The sequence below is a fragment of the Euleptes europaea genome, chromosome 4 (genome assembly GCF_029931775.1).
Source record: "Euleptes europaea isolate rEulEur1 chromosome 4, rEulEur1.hap1, whole genome shotgun sequence".
Taxonomy (NCBI): domain Eukaryota; kingdom Metazoa; phylum Chordata; class Lepidosauria; order Squamata; family Sphaerodactylidae; genus Euleptes; species Euleptes europaea.
In genome coordinates this window covers 54,740,915-54,761,395 of record NC_079315.1, presented here as the reverse complement: position 1 = coordinate 54,761,395, position 20,481 = coordinate 54,740,915, and the positions used below count along the sequence as shown (strand labels likewise).

At 43.3% G+C, this 20,481-nt stretch overlaps 1 protein-coding gene across 2 annotated transcripts in view; it reads left to right on the top strand.

Moving 5' to 3' along the window:
- LOC130476017 (transducin-like enhancer protein 1) overlaps positions 1 to 20,481 on the top strand; it is a 96,893-nt gene that overhangs the window by 50,889 nt on the left and 25,523 nt on the right. Inside the window, exons 8-11 of one of the 2 annotated variants that reach the window (XM_056847820.1) lie at positions 14,978 to 15,092; positions 15,872 to 15,925; positions 16,867 to 17,019; positions 19,904 to 20,048. In XM_056847820.1, the coding sequence (XP_056703798.1) occupies positions 14,978 to 15,092; positions 15,872 to 15,925; positions 16,867 to 17,019; positions 19,904 to 20,048 (467 nt within the window). Of the gene's footprint in view, positions 1 to 14,975; positions 15,093 to 15,871; positions 15,926 to 16,866; positions 17,020 to 19,903; positions 20,049 to 20,481 lie in introns of both variants that reach the window. The other variant, XM_056847819.1, reaches the window with a different exon arrangement.

Here is a 20,481-nt window from a genome sequence, read left to right as displayed (position 1 = left end):
AGTTAAGTATCAGCTTGACCATTTGACGTTATGTTACATATGCTAGTGATTTTCCTTAGCTTATCATTGTGAATAATGAGCATGGTGCTTTAAAAGAATGTGTAACTTTGATTAATTACAACGCACATTTCTTTTCCCCCCCTAAGAGTTAGTATGTGATACCCTTTGTTTTGTCTAAACGCTGCTTTTTAGACCCCTTCTGTCCAACAAATGGCATTCAACATTATATATGAAAGAGGAAGGCAGGCAGAAAGTATATAACACTTACCAGTAAGGAAAAACATATTTCATAGCTGTTTGGTTTGAAGGCTTGGGTGTGGCCACCTATTTCTTCATGTTGTGTAATGAAAAATTGGAGAGTGGCACTGGTCTATGAAGCAGAGCTAATGTGTCATTTGATAACGAGAGCCAAATGACAAGTGCCACGTGTTAGGTTCAGTGTGAATTGCCTTTGGAACTGAAGATAAAAGATATCAAGTGTGTGATTAAAGGAGCAATTCTAAGCAGGTCTGCTCAGAAGTCTCATTTTATCCATGGGCTTACTCGCAGGAAAGTATTCTTAGTGTTGCAGGTTAAGCATATGCACACATATTACATGAATTATGTTGCACAACCGCTATTTTTTAAACTGTAAAGTTCAAATGTCTTGTTGCCTTATCAGTTGTTGAATCAAAATGGTTTGCATTCAAAAATCAACTATATACAAATAGTGAAACTGGCCAAATCTGAGGATACTTAAATCTGGTGACTGAATGGGCAAGCCAGATCTTTCTACTGCTTTGGAGGGTGGACTCTGTTCCATTATACCCTGCTGAAGTCACTTCCCTCCCCAAACCTCACCCTCCCAAGGCTTCCCCACCAGGAAATTCCCAACCTGAAGCTGGCAACCCTAGGGGGGAACTGATCTTTGTAGTTAGAAGATCTGTTGTGACTCCAGGAGATCTCCCAGCCTCACCTGGAGGTTGGCAACCCTAGAAAGAGAAAAGGACTCATGGAAAGGGGAGAGGCTATGGGGGCTTTCAGGAAAGAAAAAGGAAACAGTCGGGGAGGGGAAGTGAGATTCCTTCCAGGAGTCCTTGTGCATTTCCACTTGTAAATTCTAACAAGCAAGTCAGCCAAACCTTTGGATACTTAAATCTGCTCATTGGAGCTGTCAGTGGGCAAGACAGATCTTTCTACAAACCTGAAAAATGCCCCAGGTTTTCAGAAAAATATGAAATCTAAAAAAATTGCATTGAGGGGTTTAAAAAACCCAAAAATGATAAATGCCTGTAGCTTTAAGCAACAGATTACCTCAGTGACTGTTGCTAGGCAGCCACAAATTTCAGGCTTGGTTCTGTCAGTAAAAGGCAGGGCAAGAGGGCAGTGTCTTTTCCAGGACTATTTTAGCCTTTAAGGAAGGACTCACTTGGGCAAAGCCTGGCTAGGGTTGCCAGCTCCAGGTTGGGAAATGGCTGGAGATTTTGTGGTGGAGTATGAGGAGGTCAGGGTTTGGTGATGGGACAGACCTCAGCTGAATATAATGCCATAGAGTCCATCTTCCAGAGCAGCCATTTTCTCCAGGGGGACAGATCACTGTCATGTTTAGTTTAGTTTATTCGATTTATACCCTGCTCTTTCCTGTCAAAGGAGTTTAGTTGTAATCTGGAATTTATTTGTATTTCTGGGAGATCTCCAGGTCCCACCTGGAGGATGGCAAGCATAGGCATGGCAGCAATCTCTGGGAGACTTGATACCACCCGATTTGTATGCCTCAACTAGGCCAAGCTGCTTGCTACTGTTAACAACAGCTACCCTATGGAAGCCAGTGTGGTATAGCAGTTAAAGCTTCAGAGTAAGGTTTGGAAGACCCAGGTTCGAGTCCCCATCTTCCTGTGGAAGCTCACTGGGTACTTTTGTACCAGTCATATACTTTCAGCCTAACCCACCTCACAGGGTTGTTGTACAGATAAAAAGTAGAAGAGAATAATGTAAGCGGCTTTGGTCCCAAGTGTGGGAAAGTTGGGTAAAAATGAAGTAAATAAATAATATAGCTGAAGATGAGAGATATATAAAATGCAGGGTGGTGAATGGCTCAGAAGTAGGGAATGTGGTAGGGAAAGGGGAGAGAATATGGAGGTTGCCAGGGGGAGGGAAAGAGGAAATTGTGTGATAAAGGGGATATAGGGGAATGTGAAGTGCCACCCCTCAAGTCATAGAATCATAGAGTTGGAAGGGACCACCAGGGCCATCAAGTCCAACCCCCTGCACAATGCGGGAAATTCACAACTACCTCCCCCCTCCACACCCCTAGTGACCAGAAGATCGGCAAGATGCCCTCCCTCTCATCATCTGCCTAAGGTCACAGAATCAGCATTGCTGACGGATGGCCAAGTCCTTGAGGGTTCCCTACCATGCTAGTAGTCCTGGAGGGAAAGTTTAAAACAGAGGGGTGGATAAAGGTAGGTTGGCTGTAGGGTGGGAAGGAGGTAGGGTTGCCAACTCCAGATCAGGAAATTTATAGAGACTTGGGTATATCCTGGGGAGGGTTTGAGGAGAGGAGGGACCTCAGAGGGGTGTAATCCCATAGACTCCACCCTCCAAAGCAGTAATTTCCTCCATGGGAACTAGTATTGCCTACTTCCAGGTGAGGGTTGGAGATCACCCAGAATTACAACCACTCTCCGGGTGATAAAGATCAGTTCTTCTGGGAAAATGGCTGCTTTGGAGGGGGAACTGTATGGCATTATACCCTGATGAGGTTGCTTCCCGCCCCAAACCACACCCTCCCAAGGCTCCACCCCCAAATCTCCATGAATTTCCTAAACTGGAGATGGCAGCACTTAGGAAAAGGGGAGAAGCTATGGGGGCTTTCCAGAAAGGGCAAGAGGAAATAGTGAGGGAGAGGAAAATGAGATGCCTCGCACAAGTCTTTGCAGTTCCTGCTTATATTCTCTAATAAATAGTCAAATTCAAAATATAGCTATGGATTTTCAAAATATGTGGAAGCTTGATTTCTGGGAAATAAAATTAATTAGGATTTTGTTTCAAAAACAACTGATGACCCAAGAATTCAGGATGTACATTTGCATGTCTTCTCTGAGTGCTTTCTTCCCGCTAGTTTAATCTTATCACTAGTGTTCAATAGGAACTTTAGACTTTTTGGTACCTTCAGTACCTTTAAAACCCATTAAACTAGCCAGAGTTTTGTGAGAAAGTAGCAAAGAAATTAATTTTAAAAACTGGTCATGTGTGATGGTGTTTTTGTTGAACAGATTTTCATTTTGTTTGCTCACTATTGCAACTTCTAAAATTGTTGACAGGGGAGCTGCTTTGGCGCTTCACTCCCAGGTTCTATGAATAGAGTTCCCAGCATTGCTTTTCTTTAAACAGGATACAAATGTGGTGGCTGATTTGCATTGAGACAGCAGTGCAAGTAAGGGATGTGTATGAAGTCATCCCTATGTAATGGTTTCCTGACCTGAAACTGCCCTATGCCGCTGCCATCCTTAGGGGCAAACAGTTCTCTCCATGGGGCCATTTTAAGTAGGGAAAATGGCACAAGGGTGTTATGGTTCCAATCCAAGAGATTCCATGCACCTGCTGTTTAAATGAAAAACCCCTGGGAGCTCCAACCATGGAACTCCCAACCTCGTCTGATTTGGCCCAGATTGTTTGAGTGCCAGTATAAAGCTCTGAATAGCAGGCAGGGCTTGACTTGAAATTCTGAGTCTTCAAATTCCCACTAAGGTTTGGAACTCGCTACTTGGGTTTGGGCATGTCTCTCTCTTTGTCAGCCTCATCTACCTGGTAGGTAGCAAAGAAGCAAAAAGTCTGTTCTAAGCTCCTGGGAAGAAGGGAGGATTGCATATTTAATTGAATGATACCTCTTTTAACGAGTGCCTTGCTGTGCAAGACTCATTGAAATGAATGGTAAATCCCATTCATCACAGTAGGCAAAGCTGAAGTGCTTGAAATGCCCCACCTTGAATCATAACAGAAAGCATTCTGAATAACAGTATTAAAAGACATGGGTAAAATATAAATATTGCACATAAAATTGATTTAATCATGTAGGCCAATCTGGATAGATAATGTAGGCTTCATATTCTTAATCCTTGATAAATTGGCTTCTGACCATGAAAGCAAGGATTATCCTCAATTAAAGTGTCTAGTCTACTGAAATTAAGACAAAACGACTGGTTTCATGTTGTTTCTCTTAGCAAGGCTTAACAATTATTTGACAACCATGCAACCAAATTAGTTCACACTATAGACTGTAAATCAACAAAAATATTTTGCTATTCATAAAGTGTAGCATGCTCTAGGGGGAAATTAGTGCTTTGGGCCAACATGTCAAATCAATCACCCGCTGTAGCATAACCCCCCCTTTTTTCCTGTGTGTAGTTAACTATCAAAGAATAATGGGACTGATGGCTCTTTGGTAGATAATAATGCACATTGGTTTGCAAGGTTCTGGTTGATAATGATTTTGACTAAATTTTGTGTTAGTCGAGATTAGATTTAAAACTTGCAGCTGTTACATAAGGGCCATGTCACGGAATACTGTCTGTTAATGGCCCGGGTGGCAAGGTAGCATAGCCAGCAGATATAATGCTTTAAATGTTAAAGATCAGAATGCTAGATGCTTCCACTCTTTTTCAAGCTCTGAGAGGAGCGCCTAATAATTATTTCTGCAGTGTAGCTGCTATGGGGTGTGGGGGAGGAACGCTTCCAAATGGTGGGAGTCCATTACTCAGTAACAAGAACAAGGGTCCTCTGTATTGCCTGGTTGTCTCCAGTGTGTGTGAGAGAGGCACTGGTGTTGGTAACCTAATGATTTCCATTTGTATTTTTAAACTTCTGTGTCTTGGTAATGTCCTGACCACTGCTTTTTTAGCACAACACCAGCTTTGTTCAGACCCGCTCCAGGCGGGAACCCGATCTTATGGACCCCAATCTAATGGGGGGGGGCTGTAAACCTTGGTTTTCAGCCCACCGAGACTCCTAAAGGGTTAGAAATCTCTCCTTGCTGATGTGGTTGCGAGCAGCTAGCCAAGGCTAGACTGGTTGGCAGCCATTTCCTTTTTTTTTTTTTGCTTTCAGTACGCATGTGTGAATTGTTTGGCTGTTTACTTCCTGTTGAGCATTCTCAACAGCAGCTTAGGTTGTAAACTCTATGACTAAGGTTAGACAATGCACATACCACGTTCCAGGCTGATATGATATCTAGCAAGTTACAAACATTGCATTGTGTGGTGTAGAGGATTTGTTTTTGAAAAACTTTCTCCAGACCTCTGGATACCTTATCCCATAAACTAATGCAGGCTTTCTAAAGGAAGTTGCAGAAGCTGAAAGTAGAACCATAATCACAGACTGCTAGATAGTCCATGTTCTTTTAGTTGGGTTGTAATCATAACTCTTGTTGTCAGTCAATCAAGAAAGCTTCTTTACTGGCAGTATAATGCAAATGCCCTAATTGTTATATACCAAAAAGATTGTAGGGAAACAATCATGAAATTGTTTCTCTGTGCAGCTGAGATTGCTGCTAGATCTGAGCTTCCCATTGGATACACAGGTAGTAGAGGTGGCCAGGATGCATTTCACCAGTTTTGGCCCATCCTGGGTAAAAAAGATCTTGTCACTGGGGTGCAGGCACTAGTAACACCTAGATTATACTGTTTCAGTGTTTCTATGTGAGACTGCCCTTAAAGCAGGGATGGGAAACGTCTGGCCCGGGGGCCATATGCGGCCCCTGAGGACATTTTCAGTGGCCATCGGGAGCTCCAGGGCCCAGCCGCGGAGGCGCAGCACAGTGCGGCCCTCCCCGAGGGTGTTCCTGGGGCCGCGACGAACTTTGGACCTCCTCTCGTCGACTGTTGGAGGGGGAGGAACGCTTCCCCCAAGGCTGCCCCCTACAGTCACAGCATGCAGGAATGCCGCTGTACACTGTAAGCCCCTCTCACAGCCTGTCAAGTGGCGAGAGGATGGGAGAGGCTGGTGGCTCCCAGCGGCGGAACATGATCGCAGGAGCCGATTGGGCTTGGAGGGCTTTTTGTGGACTCGGGGTGGGAGGGCGTGAAGGCTGGGGTCCGGTCGCGCGGGGCTGCGTGTGCTGCCGTGAGTGTGTGTGTGGGGGAAGTCTTTTCTCTCTTCCTCTTTTTCTGTCACTCTTTCTCCCCCTCTCTCCCTCGTCTCTTTCTTTGTCTGTCTCCTTCCATCCTTTTCTCCCCTTCCATTTCTCTGTTTTCCTTCCTTCCTTCCTCTCTTCCTTCCCTGAGGATCGGCTGTGGGCTGCACCCCCGTGGTGCCTCATTTGCTCGGGGCCCACAGCTGGCTGTCCACCCACCTGGGAGGGAGGGGGAGCAGGGGTGCCCTCCAGGCCTTCTCTGTGTGGCCTCCCCTGTGGTTGCCAGCCTCCAGGTGGTTAAGGAAAATACAGCACCAGCTCAAAGGTTTCTCAATAAATACACACTCTCAAATAGTGATCAAAACAAAATCAGTGTTGGTAACTCTCTATACACTTGTAGAATACATAAACGTTACAATCTCTATACACTTGCAGAGTACATGAACATTACAATCATAAGTATCCCCACCAATGGAAATTAAAGACTATAAATTGAAAAAAGGAACAGTAGTCCTCAATCCGGAATTCCAAAAACCAATCGAAACCAATAACGAGTCCAGATGTAACAGTCTTTGAAAAAGACCACCAGGTTCTAGTATAAAAATCCAAATAAATCCAAAAATTCAAATCCAAATCCAAAACGACACCTCCGGATTTTGTGCACGTTTCGCCAAGAAGGAGCTTCTTCAGTTGATTAATTCACAATTTCAAGGGGTGCACAGACCTCAACGATGATGCAGCCTCCCAGACTGATTTCAAGGGGTGCACAGACCTCAATGATGATGCAGCCTCCCAGGCTGTCTGAATTACATAGGGTACAACGACCTCTGTAATACAATAATAATTTCCAACAGAACCCAATGGTATAAATATTCATAAATGCCTTTAACAAAACCTTATAGAATACACATATTTATATCCATACATACCAATGACCAGCAGCCACACGGGCTCGTCTTCATATCAGTGCTGGTAGAGGTAATAGGGTAAACCAACTTGGTTATAGGAAAACCCAGCTGAGACACATTACGGTCCTAAGCGGAGAGGAGAGAGGTACTTAAAGTAAAACTACCTATTTTAACTACTCAGATCAAATTCATTATTCAGACCTGCAGGGGAGAGGGTTTTAAATATATATATAAATTGCATTTCACGTCTGTGAAGGATTTTGGCAATGTCTTCTTGTTGAAACCTGCGTGGTTTATATTGCCACAATGCAAAAAAACGGAGATCCATATCAGAATGGCCCTTTTGAAGGAAGTGGGCAGTAAGTGGTACCTCCATGGTCCTAGAGCGTATCCTTGTTTTATGTTCACCGATACGTAATTTCAATTGGCGGCATGTTGACCCTATGTAAATTAAAAAACAGGGACAGATGACCGCGTAAATTACGTTTTTGGACAGGCAATTGGTGAAATGTTGTAAAGTATATTTAAAATTTGTGCCTGTTGCACTCACTTCCTTAATAGGCAGACTCTGCGGGCAGAATGCGCATGTGCCGCATTTGTAATGTCCAGGGGCTTTAACTCCTTCCTGTCTGGGCAATCTGTCTGATCTTACCAGGACATTGCGCAAAGATTGAGTTTTTTCAATTCAGAGCAGCCGGGGATGTCATGCAAAATGTGCCAATGTCGGCGAATGATTTTCTGAATTTCATATGTAAGATGGATATATTCAAGAGAAGAATACACTCGGGAGGGTTTATGTTCCATGTTCAATTGGGGGTGGAGCAAGGTGTCTCTGTCTTTGAGTGCCGCTTTAGTCATGGCATGAGAAATGGTGGAAGGATCATATCCTCTTCTTACTAGATTGTTATTGAGACTCCGTGCTGCCCGAGCAAAATCACATTCGAAAGTAGAATTCCTTTTTAGTCTAAGCAGTTGACTATAAGGTAAGTTCCGTTTTAAATGTAACGGATGATTCGAAGAGAAATGTAGTCCTGCTCCCACATCAGTAGGCTTCCTATACGGTCTTACTGCTATCCGATGGTCCGGGGTCCTAAAGACCTCCACATCTAAAAATGAGATGGAATGCTTGTTCAATTGCCCAGGTGGTGGCTGGAGACTTGGCAACCCTAGCCCCTCCCCCCCCCCCCCGCCGGGAGAGCTACACCTGGTTATGGCCCCTGAATGATGTTATAAATGAACAAATGGCCCTTGGCAGGAAAAAGGTTCCCCACCCCTGCCTTAAAGACTATCCAGAAGCAACAGTTGGTACACAATGCTGTGACCAAAATGTTGACTGGAGTGGGTTACAGGGACCTTATCGCTCCAGTCGTGTTTCAGTGATTCCCAATTTGTTTCCAGGTTCAATTTAAGGTGCTATTATTGACCTTTAAAGCCATGTATGGACTGAGTCAAGCATACCTTAAGGACCACCTACTCCCTTATGAACCTACTCAACTGCTCTGGTCATCTTCAGAGGCTCTGCTTCAGGTGTCCCCACCATCTGAGGCTAGACATATGGCAACCCAAGAAAGGTTGCTGCTGGTTTGATGGTGCTGAAACTTTGGAATTGCCTTCCCAGGAAAATTTGTGTGTGTCTCTATTGTTGTCTTCCACCAGTGGATGAAGATTTTTGTTTTGTTTGGCATTCTCTCACTAATTCTTTTTACCATTATCCTTGTTTGTGTGTCTCTGTGTGTATATATATATATATGTTTTATTTAAGTTTTAAATATTTTAATATATTTGTATGTTAAACGCTGTTTTAATATTTATAATGCTCATGGCCTTAGAGACGCTGAGTTGGCTGGGAAGGTGGCATAGAAATGCTTTAAATAAATAAATAGAATAAATAAGAAAATTTCCTGAGGTGTAAATACACATGGTAAATCTTCTAAACAAAACTAATGTGCCAGATGAAAAAAATAACCATCATTTAGAACAAGGGTGGGGAACCTTTTTCATGCCAAGGGCCATTTCCATATTTATAACATCATTCGGGGGCCATACCAGTTGTAGATATCCCAGGGGGAGAGGCTAGGGTTGCCAGGTCTCCAGCCACCACCTGGAGAAACTATGCAGAGAAGGAAGGGTAAGGAGGGAAAGAAGGAAGGAGAGGAAGGAAGAAAAGCGAGGGAGAGAAAGAAAGAGAGAGAGAAAGGGAGGGGTTCCCAGCTTTCCCTCCCCTCACAAACACGCAGGCACGCCCCCAGCTGCGCAAGCGGCCGGGAGCCATCAGGGAGATGCCTCTGTGGCTTGTCCCGCCTTTGTGCGCGCGCACACACACAAGCCAGCCTGCCCCCAGCCGCACAAGCAGCCGGGAACAATTGAGGAGAAGCCTCCGCGGCTTCCCCCGCCTTCGCGCACGCACACACACACACGCAAGGCAGCTCGCCAGCTCCCAACTGTGTGAGCGGCTGGGAGCGATCAGAGAAGCCTCTGCGGCTTCCTGCTTCGTCACCCGCGCACACACAAAGACACACACACACAAGCCAGCCAGCCAGCCTCCAGCCCCACGAGTGGCCGGGAGCGATGGGGGAGATGCCTCCGTGGCTTCCCCCGCCTTTGCGTGAGCGCGCACACACGCAAGCAAGTCAGCCAGCCCCCAGCCACATGAGCAGCCAGGAGCAATCAGAGAGAAGCCTCCGTGGCTTCCCCCTGCTTCGCGTGCACACACACAAGCAAGCCAGCCAGCCAGCCCCCAGCTGCACGGGTGGCCGGGAGTGATGGGGCAGAAACCTCCGTGGCTTCCCCGCCTTTGCACGCGCACACACACACATACTTTACCTGTTGGCCTCGGGGGAGAGTGAGGGGAAGGCTGCGTAGGAGCCCACTGAGCCAGCGGAGGGTGCAGCGCGGCCATCAGCAGGGCAATGAGAGCGGGGGAGAGCGGCAGGAGATTCAGGTGCCCCCAACAACTTTAAAACATGCCGCCGCCGCCAGGGCGCAGGCCGGGGAGAGGGGCAGGAAATTCGGGTTCCCCAACAACTTTCTCTCCAGGAACAGGAAGCAGGGAGACCTGGGGGAAACGCCCCCACAGTCACCCAATCAGCTTTTAGTTTTGTTAGCATGCTCTCCTGCCTCCCTGCAAAGCCCGAAGTGCCAGGAGAAGGGCATGGCTAGCAATAGCTAGCTCCCGGTCTCAGCAGGTGGGCCATGGAGCTCCAGGCCTCGGCAGGCGGGCCTGGGGCCGGATAAAATGGGGGCCGGAAGTTCCCCACCACTGATCTAGAATAAGGCTGAATTATATGCTTATCCATAATGCTTGCCAGACTGAAGTGGAACCACAAGGCTAAATTAAAATCAGGTTACCTGAAATTTACATAAGATGTCCCTGCTGGAGCAGACCAAAGGTTCATCTTGTTTGGCAGCCTCAACGCAATGCCCTTAGGAAGTCTGCAACACTGAATTAAGGGTTGCATCTCAACAAGTGGTGGTGAGAGATGCCTGCATCAGACCATAGTCATTCCATTTAACTATCATACCTCAAAGCCATTGCTCAATCCCTCCCCTGTTAATTTGTCAAGTCTCCTTTGAAGCTAATGGCTATGATGAACTTGTGACAGTGAATTGCTTACCTTAAGAATTCATTGTGTGAAGAAGTACTTTCTTTTGGTGGTTACTCTGCCATCTTGTGCAGTCACTACTATGTTCAGAGTCAAGCATCTGGCTGGAAATATGCAATTTGTGTCACGGTGGTATGTTCTGCCCCTATAGATGGTTACGTGGGATGAGCTGGAAACAGACATACCGTATATACTCGTGTATAAGCCGAGTTTTTCAGCCCAAAAAAAGGGCTGAAAAAGCCGAACTCGGCTTATACGCGGGTCAATACGGTAGGGGAGAGGAGGGAGGGGGGAACTTACCGCCGCCGCCTTTTCCCGGCCGGGAGCGGCCTCCAGAGGCCCTCTGCGGCCGCAGGGAGGCTGCGCTGCCACCCCCGTCGCCTTTTCCCGGCTGGGAGCGGCCTCCAGAGGCCCCCTGCGGCTGCAGGGAGGCGGCGCCGCTGCACCCGCTGCCTTTTCCTGGCCGGGAGCGGCCTCCAGAGGCACCCTGCAGCCGCAGGGAGGCCGCGCCGCCGCCCCCGCCGGGCCCGCACCACTTGCTGCCGCCAGGAGCGGCCTGGGGGGGCCTCCTGCAGCTGCAGGAAGACCCACCCCCGCCGGAACTGCCGCTTCCCGCCGCCAGGAGCCCGATCAGGTAAGCCTGTGGGGGGGGGGGATTATAAGCCGACCCTTGGCTTATACGCGGGTGCCTAATTTTCCCCCATTTTTGGGGAGAAATTAGGCACCTCGGCTTATACGCGAGTCGGTTTATACACGGGTATATACGGTATGCTTTTAGTGGCTATATGGGTGCATGGTGGCTGTAAGAATAGGCTGATCATTAGATTATATCTAGGCTTGCTTATATGCTATTATATAGTACTTCCAGTGGTTTAGGCCTCCACTCCTAATTCTCATGTATTAACTACATGTGGAATTATGCTAGTGTTGCAAAGATGCCATGATAGCATTGCAATACACGTTAGCACAAATGTTGAGGATGCTCTTGTATCAGAAACCAAGCAGTTTGTTATATTACCTGATGGAATGCATTGTAAATTAATGTGCTTTCCCAAATTTCATCACTAAGCACATAAAAACCTTGATCCTATAGAAAGCATCAGCAATGATGTGTTAACTAGCCCTAATAACGCTTGATAAAACACATCAGTGGGAAATGGTTCTGTTTAAACGGGTATTCTGCTATCAGTGTTAATGATTTTAGGGCTGTACTTTCATCAAAGTTTATACAGGCCTTGAAAGACAACAGAGAGTTTCAGATGATTATTATTTTTAAATGCCAGAATTGTAAGAGGTAGTCCTAAAAGGATTGAAAACACTTCTTGACCACCAGATTTCCCAAATAGGTCTGTAAAGGTCTGAATGACCCTGGGTCCTTTCATCTGGGACCTAGGACCTCCTCATTTTGTCCAGCCCTCCAGTTAAAATCATTTTCTGAAGCTCTGCTCTCTGTGCACCTGCCGTCTCAGGTGAGACAGGTGGTGACTAAAGATAGGCTTTTTGAATGCCCCCCTTGAGGTCTGCCTGATGCCTGTTCTACTGTTTGTTAGGCACCAGTCCAGGCCAAAACATTTCTATTTCCCCAAACTTTTAACTAAGGAGCTCAATCTTTTTTAGTTGTTTTATGGTGTGCTTTATCAATACCATTTTAGACTGCTCTGTTTTATTATGCCCTGGATTGTTTTTATTAGTATGATTTTTGTTGACTTGGATTGTTTTATTGATATGTTTTTGTTGGGGTTTTTGTTTTTATTGTGTTTTGTTTTATTGTTGTGAGATTCCTCAAACAGGTATGGAGATGCAGCATACATATTTTCTAAGTAAATAAATTGGGCAACTTCTGGATAATGGGCTGGTTGTGGCCTGATGACCAAATGATGATGTTTCAAGCTTTCACAGGTTTTGCCCTCCTCAAATAATGGGTTTTATTGGTGGGTGCTTGCAAAGGCGTGTAACCATGTTAGTCTATTAGAAAAATGAAACAAAAGTCTAGTGGCATCTTAACAGACTACATTTATTTCAATATGAGCTTTCATGAGTCACAGCTCCCTTCTTCAGATATTGGTGGGACCTTCCACCAGAGCAAGAAGCCTTCTGTGGAGGGGAAGCTGCCCTGGAAGGTATTAATGGTACAAAACCTTTGGGTCCAACTTGTTGTTTTCAATGAACCATGAAGTCAGAAAGTGAGGGGGAACACACAGTCCTGGAGCACTTCTCTGGTCTGTGTGAAGCTGGTGTCAGCTGTTCAAACACTTAGCATAACGCTGGAATCAGCAGGGAGGTGAGTGTGCTAGAGTTAGAGTGAGGACAGGGAGAGCTATTAACATGCTTATATTTGGACTGTGTTACTTGGGATAGGAAGTAATGAATAAGTTTTTTAAAAGAAAAAAACATTTCTGGTCTTTAATGTCTTATTTATATTGTCTTGATATTACAGCTTGTAAATCTCTGTAAAAGAGTTCTTATATATAAAGACTGGTTGTTAGAAATTCATCAGAATTACTTATTGGTCCAGGGATCTTTACAAACCAGATTCTTCCCAATTCAAGTTAAAAATCGAGCTGCCAATATCTTGTAACATGAGTATATAAAAAAGTTATTTTAAAATAGAAAATTTAATATTGGTCCTAAATTCTCCCCTGCTGCTTTCCTAGATTCCTTGATTAAAGTAAACAGGGGGGGTGGTTATAAAAAAAGAAAAGAAACCCTTCATCTGTATATTAAGCTAATTAGTTCAGTGATCCAACAAAACTTACCTTTTACACACAAAACACAGTGATGAAGACATGACTGCAAAACTGCTTTTCACTAGCTTTCATTGTGCTCTCCCATATCCCTTTTATAAGATTCCCAGTATGTGTTTGAGCTTGAATAGTCAGAAATAAAAGCTTTGAAGTCTGATTTCTGGAGTGATAAAGAAACTTCAGGTTGCTTTAAGTGCTCATGTTTTGTGTTGTGTGGTTTTTCTTCCTCTATAGTTGAGAATGTATATATAAGGACTGCAAAACTCCTAGGCTCAGTTGTTTTTTAATTGGGCACTCTTTGGTTGGGTAGCAATATTAATATTGTGTGTGTTGCTTCCCAGGTATAAAAATCATTTGAATATACATAAATGTGTTCTTTGAAGTGTTAAAGTACTGATTTTTTTTGTTTTGTTTGTTTGTGTGTGTGTGCATATAGCATTATGCTCCTGTTACTTGTAAAGATGACTTTCAGAAATTAGGTTTGTCAGGTCTTTGTGAAAAGCACCTCCTTCCCCCAGTCCTTTATTCACATTGTTCATGGCATTAACACACCATTGGACAAATTGCCCTTCTTGCATATGCTAATCCTGAACTTAAAAGAGCCCATTGTGACATGTTTAATGCTTTAGCTGGAGGGGAGATGAGAACTGGAGTTATGTCAAATTGTCATGTGACCCAAAAATATCTCAAATGCCTCCTTTCCCCCTTGGGTCAATAGTTCATACTTAGCATTATCCAAAAAAGTAGCCCATGGATTATGGAAAAGATTATTCCTTGTTCTTGAACTTTGTGAGTGTTGACTTGTTTTTATGGGGTCTTCCTTTCAGATTGAATTATGTTCATGATTAAAACATGGTATAGGCTGAATGTCTCAGCCTATTTTTAAACGTTAAATCATATTGCTTTGTAATTGGCAATTATTTATGTCCTCATAAGTAAAAATCTTCCATTTATGTTTTATGTATGCACAAAAGGATAGTGCTTAAATTGAATTCATACATGTTTTCCAAATTCTATGAGTTGTTTTTCGTAAAGTACAGAGTCCAATCTGTTGTGTCTCGTATGACTTTTTCAAACAACTGCCTTTTAATCTGGAGAGCCTGTGTGGTATAGTGGCTGAAAGTGTTGGATTAGGATATGGGAGACCCACGTTCAAATCCCCACTCCTGCCATGGAAGCTTGCTGGATGACCTTGGGCCAGTCACAGCCTAATGACCATCACAGGATTGTTGTGAGGATCAAATGGGGGAGAGAATAATGTAAGCCACTTTGGGTCCCCATTGGGGAGAAAGGCAGAGTATAAATGAATTAAATAAATAAATAAGTTAAACATGTTTCACAGCTCAAGCCTATATATGTTTACTCAAATTTACTGCATCCAGTGAATTTGACTATCTCATACATATGTTGATGATTGCAGCTTTTATGTTCATTAAAAAAAACTATTTACATTGGCCTGTGTTCTTGTTAGAAAGTCAATTAATAGGTTTTCTTTAAAAAAACTTTTTAAAAACCCCAAAGCATCCTGTATTTAGTTCTAGCTTTGAAAGCATGTATATACAAAGGGATTCTCAAAACACATGTTGATTGACCTTCATTTTTGTCTTCATAGAGTAATTCGCTCTTGGTTCCGGACAGCCTGCGGAGCACAGATAAACGTAGGAATGGCCCTGACTATTCCAGTGACCTGAAAAAAAGAAAGGTGGATGATAAGGATTCAAGCCACTATGTAAGTTAATCTGTCAAAGATGATTAATTTATTTTGAGATTACTGTGTATGTGGAGAAATTGTTCTGCATTTTTAATTTCATATTTAGTACATGCTAGTGTGAATGTTAAGAATGCCTTTCTTATGCTATATATGGGTCTCCTGTCTGTATTTCACAGTTCCAGGATCTATCCTGTTTCTTCTTGGTTCCCACAAATTGCCTTCGCATCAATGCTGCTAAATTGCAAGCCCAACAGGAGCCCTGAACAATCCCAGGGTGTTTGTGTAGGAACCACCTTTATGTCCTTACTGGTCACTTCCTTGTTCTATAAAGCAGATCAAGCATATTGATACTACCAGTAGGATATGGCATCTTGGCCGGATAGTGGTCATAAGGCATGTGATGCAATTCCCAGATTTTTAGATAATAACAAGGAAAGCTTTAAGCTTCTGTATGTCTCGCAGGAATGACTTTGTATTGTAAGCTCCAGTTTCCATAGAGTGAATAATTAATTTCTAGATCAGCACATACAAGAATGCTTTGCCAAAGCAGAACCATTAATTACATTGAGACTGTCGAAGAGAAATTACATTTTATATTAATTGTAAATAATTATATGTATTTCATATTTTAATATATTCTATGGTGAGATCAACTCTTGTTTTTAGCAGTGATTTAAAAAATCTCAAATGGAAATAGTTGAGATCTGTTTCTTTTAATGTCCATGTATATGTGTTAATATATAATAAATAGCTTGTAGTAAAGAGTATTGACCAAAATAAACATTGTATTTATCTAGGACAGCGATGGTGACAAAAGTGATGACAACTTAGTTGTTGATGTATCCAATGAGGTAACTTCCTTTGCATTTGTATTGATCTGATTGGAGCAAGAAGGCGCTATGTTTATGACACTTAGCTGTATCCTAAAAAGCTGTGGGTTACTGGCACTTACAGTGTAATCCTATTTACTCCAGTTGAAATCCACTGGATAACTCTGCATAGGACTCCACTGTCAGTTTCCTGTTGAATGTCTGTGTTAGTCTACCCTACTCTACTATTAATGGGTACCTGTTACTTTCGACTGGATGAGCTGGGCGATGGTGTGAGAATTTCTTGCATGCCACAGGGTGTATAAATTACTGTGCTTCCACCATAACATACCAGTGATTTGGTTTGTTTTGCTTTGCTAAAAGTGATAACCTAGACTAGCCAATGCAGGGGAGGGAGGAACAGCTCTAAAATATACAGGGTGGTGGGTTTTTTGGGGGGGTGAATCAGTAATGCTGGGAGAGGTGGTTGTCTACTTACATTCCTTAAAATGCCTTCGAGTAATAAGCTTTGTTTCTTTCGAGAATATTTCAGGGAAGAGTAAGGATACCTGGCATCATAATGCTGGAAAGCTGGGTTCATTTAGAGCTCTTCTGACAGCAATAACAACTATAATGGATTGCTGTAATGTTTAACCATTTGAAAATTGATAGTTATGAATAGTAGGAGGCAATATCATGTTGTTCCTGTTCAATGTTCAGGTTAATTGAGAGAAATTGATCTGAAATCTGCTCTTATTAGATCTAAATACCCAAATTACTATGCAGTTCTAAGAGTATTTTATCCTTATCCACTGGGCTGCATGTAAATGTCATATCTAAGCTTGAATGAAAGGAATAAATTATGGAAAATTCCAGTCTTTGAATCGGTGCATCTCAAATTACTGATAGTTTTTATTCTTGTACACCATTACTTTGCATAGGTCAGTAATAGTTTTGCTATTGTGTCTCCTCAATTCACTCAGGACCCTTCATCTCCAAGAGCAAGTCCTGCTCATTCACCTCGTGAGAATGGCATAGACAAAAGTCGCCTACTGAAGAAAGATGCCTCTAGTAGTCCAGCATCCACAGCCTCATCAGGAAGTTCTGCTTCCATGAAATCCAAAGAAATAAGTTTGGTAAGTGTTTCCTGAATGCCTTGTTTCTCAATGGTCCTGCATTTTGACAATAATAAATAATGATTATTCAGGTGTATGAACTGAACATTATCTTTAAAAACAAATCAACCCCTGGGTGAACAGAAACATTTTTGGCCTAACACCTAAAAGAAAGCAACCTAGGCACTAACTTAGCTTCAAAGGGAAGGGCCTCCCACAAGTGAGGAACCTCTACTGAAAAAGCCCTGTTTCTGATTGTCACACACTTCACATCTGAATACAGAGGTACAGAGAGCAGGGCTTGTGATGCAGATTTCATCTGGCAGTCTGGGCAATATATGAGGAGGCAGTCCTTCAAGTACCCTGGCCCCAGCCATTTAGGGCTTTACCTTTCCTTTATCCCTTAGAAGCTCCTTTTTCCATTGATTTTGAGCAGCATAAATCTAGTGTTTGAGGGATGTAAGGACTGAAATCAGTCTTGCCACTGACAATGTAGCCTTGGGATCCCTGTCACTTAATAAAAAGGCATTATATCAGAGACAGAGTCATTTTAGGGCTTTACAGTAAGAACCAGCTCCTTTAGTTGTGTCCAGAAACAAATGGGCAGCCACTGCAGATCTTTTAGCACTGGGGTGATCCCTGTATCCCATCCCTGACAATAGCCAGGTTGCTGCATTTTGGATGAGCTGAAGTTTCCACACCGTTTTCAAAGGCAGCCCTATGAAAAACACATTACAGTAGTCTAACCTGCATGTAATCAGAGCATGAATCACTATGGCCATATCACTTTTTTTTTTGAGGAACAGCCATAACTGGCCTGTCTAGACCTCCAACCCCTCCCAGGACAGGCTGACTTCTCAGTTCTCAAGAAGCTTTGTCATTGACCAGTAGCACTGTACTCTTATCTGGACTGAACTTTAGTTTATTGGCTCTCATCCATCCCATGACCATCCCATCCAGGCACCTGTTCAGGACTTCCACAGGCCCACCTGACTCAGCAGCTAAGTAGAGCTGGGTGTCAGCTGCAAACTGGTAGCCCTTTGTAAAAAAAAAAAAAAAAAAAAAAAACTACACTATTTTAGTCTGCAATCTTATTTTAAGATTTCTGTGATCTATTGTTATTTTGGGCTGTCCCCCCCATGCTGGATTTTAATTAATACTCTTATTGTTTTGTTTTCATTATTTTCATTTTGTAAGCTGCCTCAGGCAGATTCCTGGAGAGGCAGCATACAATTTTTCTAAAAAAATAAATATGCATCACTTTTTTTTTTTGCTAAATGGAAGAGCTTGCTGTTTATTCATAACATGGAGAATTTCCCTTTTCATTTAAATTGATGAAACTAATGTTAGCTAAATTGGTGAAGTTGCTTGTTATGAATGGGTATCTGCTGATGATGCCACTGTTAGTATGCATGGAGTATTTCTCAAAATTCAGTTTAGTAGAGAACTGAGTACCTAGAATACTGTTGTCTCTAGGAATTTTAATCCAAAACACAACTGCAATCTTCAGCTGGTTGTCTTCGTACTCCAGTGAGGGGAACTAAATTACATGAGTGCAAGGTAAACTGCATAAGCTCCACCAAATAATGTTGGAGAAAATAAATATTGAGAAAATAAGGGTCAGCAAATGACTACCACTTTCTAATTACTTGAAAGATGTTCATTGTCTTGTCCTTCAAGTACCCTGGCCCCGAGCCATTTATCTGACTTGTGCAATACCATTCAATTCTCAAATTACACTAGGCTTAAGGTGAACCAAGGTTCAAATCCATGTTTGCTATGAAACTCACTGGATGATCTTGGCCAAGTCATACTTTCTTAGCCTAACCTGCCTGAGGGAGTTGTTATGTAAGAATAAAATAGAGAAGGAAGGATCTGTGTACATCAGAGCCAGTTTGGTATAGTGGTTGGAGCATTGGACTAGGATTCGAAAAACTCTGGTTTGAATCCCTACTCTGCCATGGAAGCTTGCTGGGTGAGCTCGGGTCAGTTACACAATCTCAGCCTAACCTACCCCATGGGTTTGTTGTGAGGTTGAGATGAAGGGGAGAGTGTTGTAAGCCATTCTGGGTCCCCCATTGGGGTGAAAAGTGGGGTATGAATGTGTGTGAGCTGTCATTGTGTATATAAAAAGAACCAAGCAGATAAAATTGATACATCTAATTCTCAATGTGACCCCATTTGTGGAAACTTAAATCTGGAGAGTTGGTTCATTGCGGGGGACATAACCCAAAAAACACTGAAAAGGCATTTTCCACCACTAACCCTGATTGCTATCACCAAAGCAAAAAGGTAATTTCTAACCTAGGGCCTGACTTCTACCCAATTTCTTTTAATTCCATTGTTGCAATAAAAAACACCATTTAATTGCATATTGGAGACAGTATACGAACCAACTGGTTAAGAAATTATTCACCTGTCTCCACTGAATGGTGTGAAGTAAACATATACATGAAAAGAACTTCATGCACATGGATTTTATGTCATACAACAAAACATTCTGATGTGAAATGATAAATAAGCATACTTCTGAGGACCACCAAGAGGTACTACAATAAACTAACTGCTGAAAATAGTGACACCACAATGATATTTCTGGGCACTATGGTGACCTGGCACCTGATATTTATCGAGCCCTGCTTTAAGGTAAACTCTGTAAACTTCACTTGAATTTTCTGAAACTTGAGTGGGGCAGTAGATTGTTAGTGCCCTGCACCTCAGCTATGTTTGTGATAAATTATGTATTATGGTTTAGCTTAAATGTAACAATAATTAATAACAATAATAAAAAACATAATTGTTTTTTATTATGTTTTGTTTTGTAAGCTGCCTTGGATAGGGATCCCTGGAGAGGCAACGTAATTTTTTTTTAAAAATAGTAAATAAATGTTTAATTTGCTTCCAGCATGAAAAAGCCAGCACACCTGTTCTGAAGTCCAGCACACCAACTCCACGAAGTGATGTGCCTACCCCAGGAACGAGCTCTACGCCAGGACTTCGTGCAGGTCTTGGCAAACCTCCAACAATGGACCCTCTGGTCAATCAAGCTGGTAATGTACATTTTGTTAATACTCAGTACTCGTGGTTCTCCTATGCCAGTGATGGCGAACCTTTTAGAGACCGAGTGCCCAAACTGCAACCGAAAACCCACATATTTATCGCCGAGTGCCAATGCGGCAATTTAACCTGAATACCACCCCCAGAGGGGGCCCAGAGGGAAAGGCTAGGGTTGCCAAGTTCCTCTTCGCCATGAGTGGGAGGTTTTTGGGGTGGTGCCTGAGGAGGGCGGGGTTTGGGAAAGGACTTCAGTGCCATAGAGTCCAATTGCCAAAGTGGCAATTTTTTCCAGGGGAACTGATCTCTATTGGTTGGAGATCACCCGGGGCGGGGCAGAGCCGGAAAGGCCAGCGGCTTGGAGGAACTGCGCGTGCCGGCAGAGAGGGCTACGAGTGCCGGAAGTGGCACTCGTGCCATAGGTTCGCC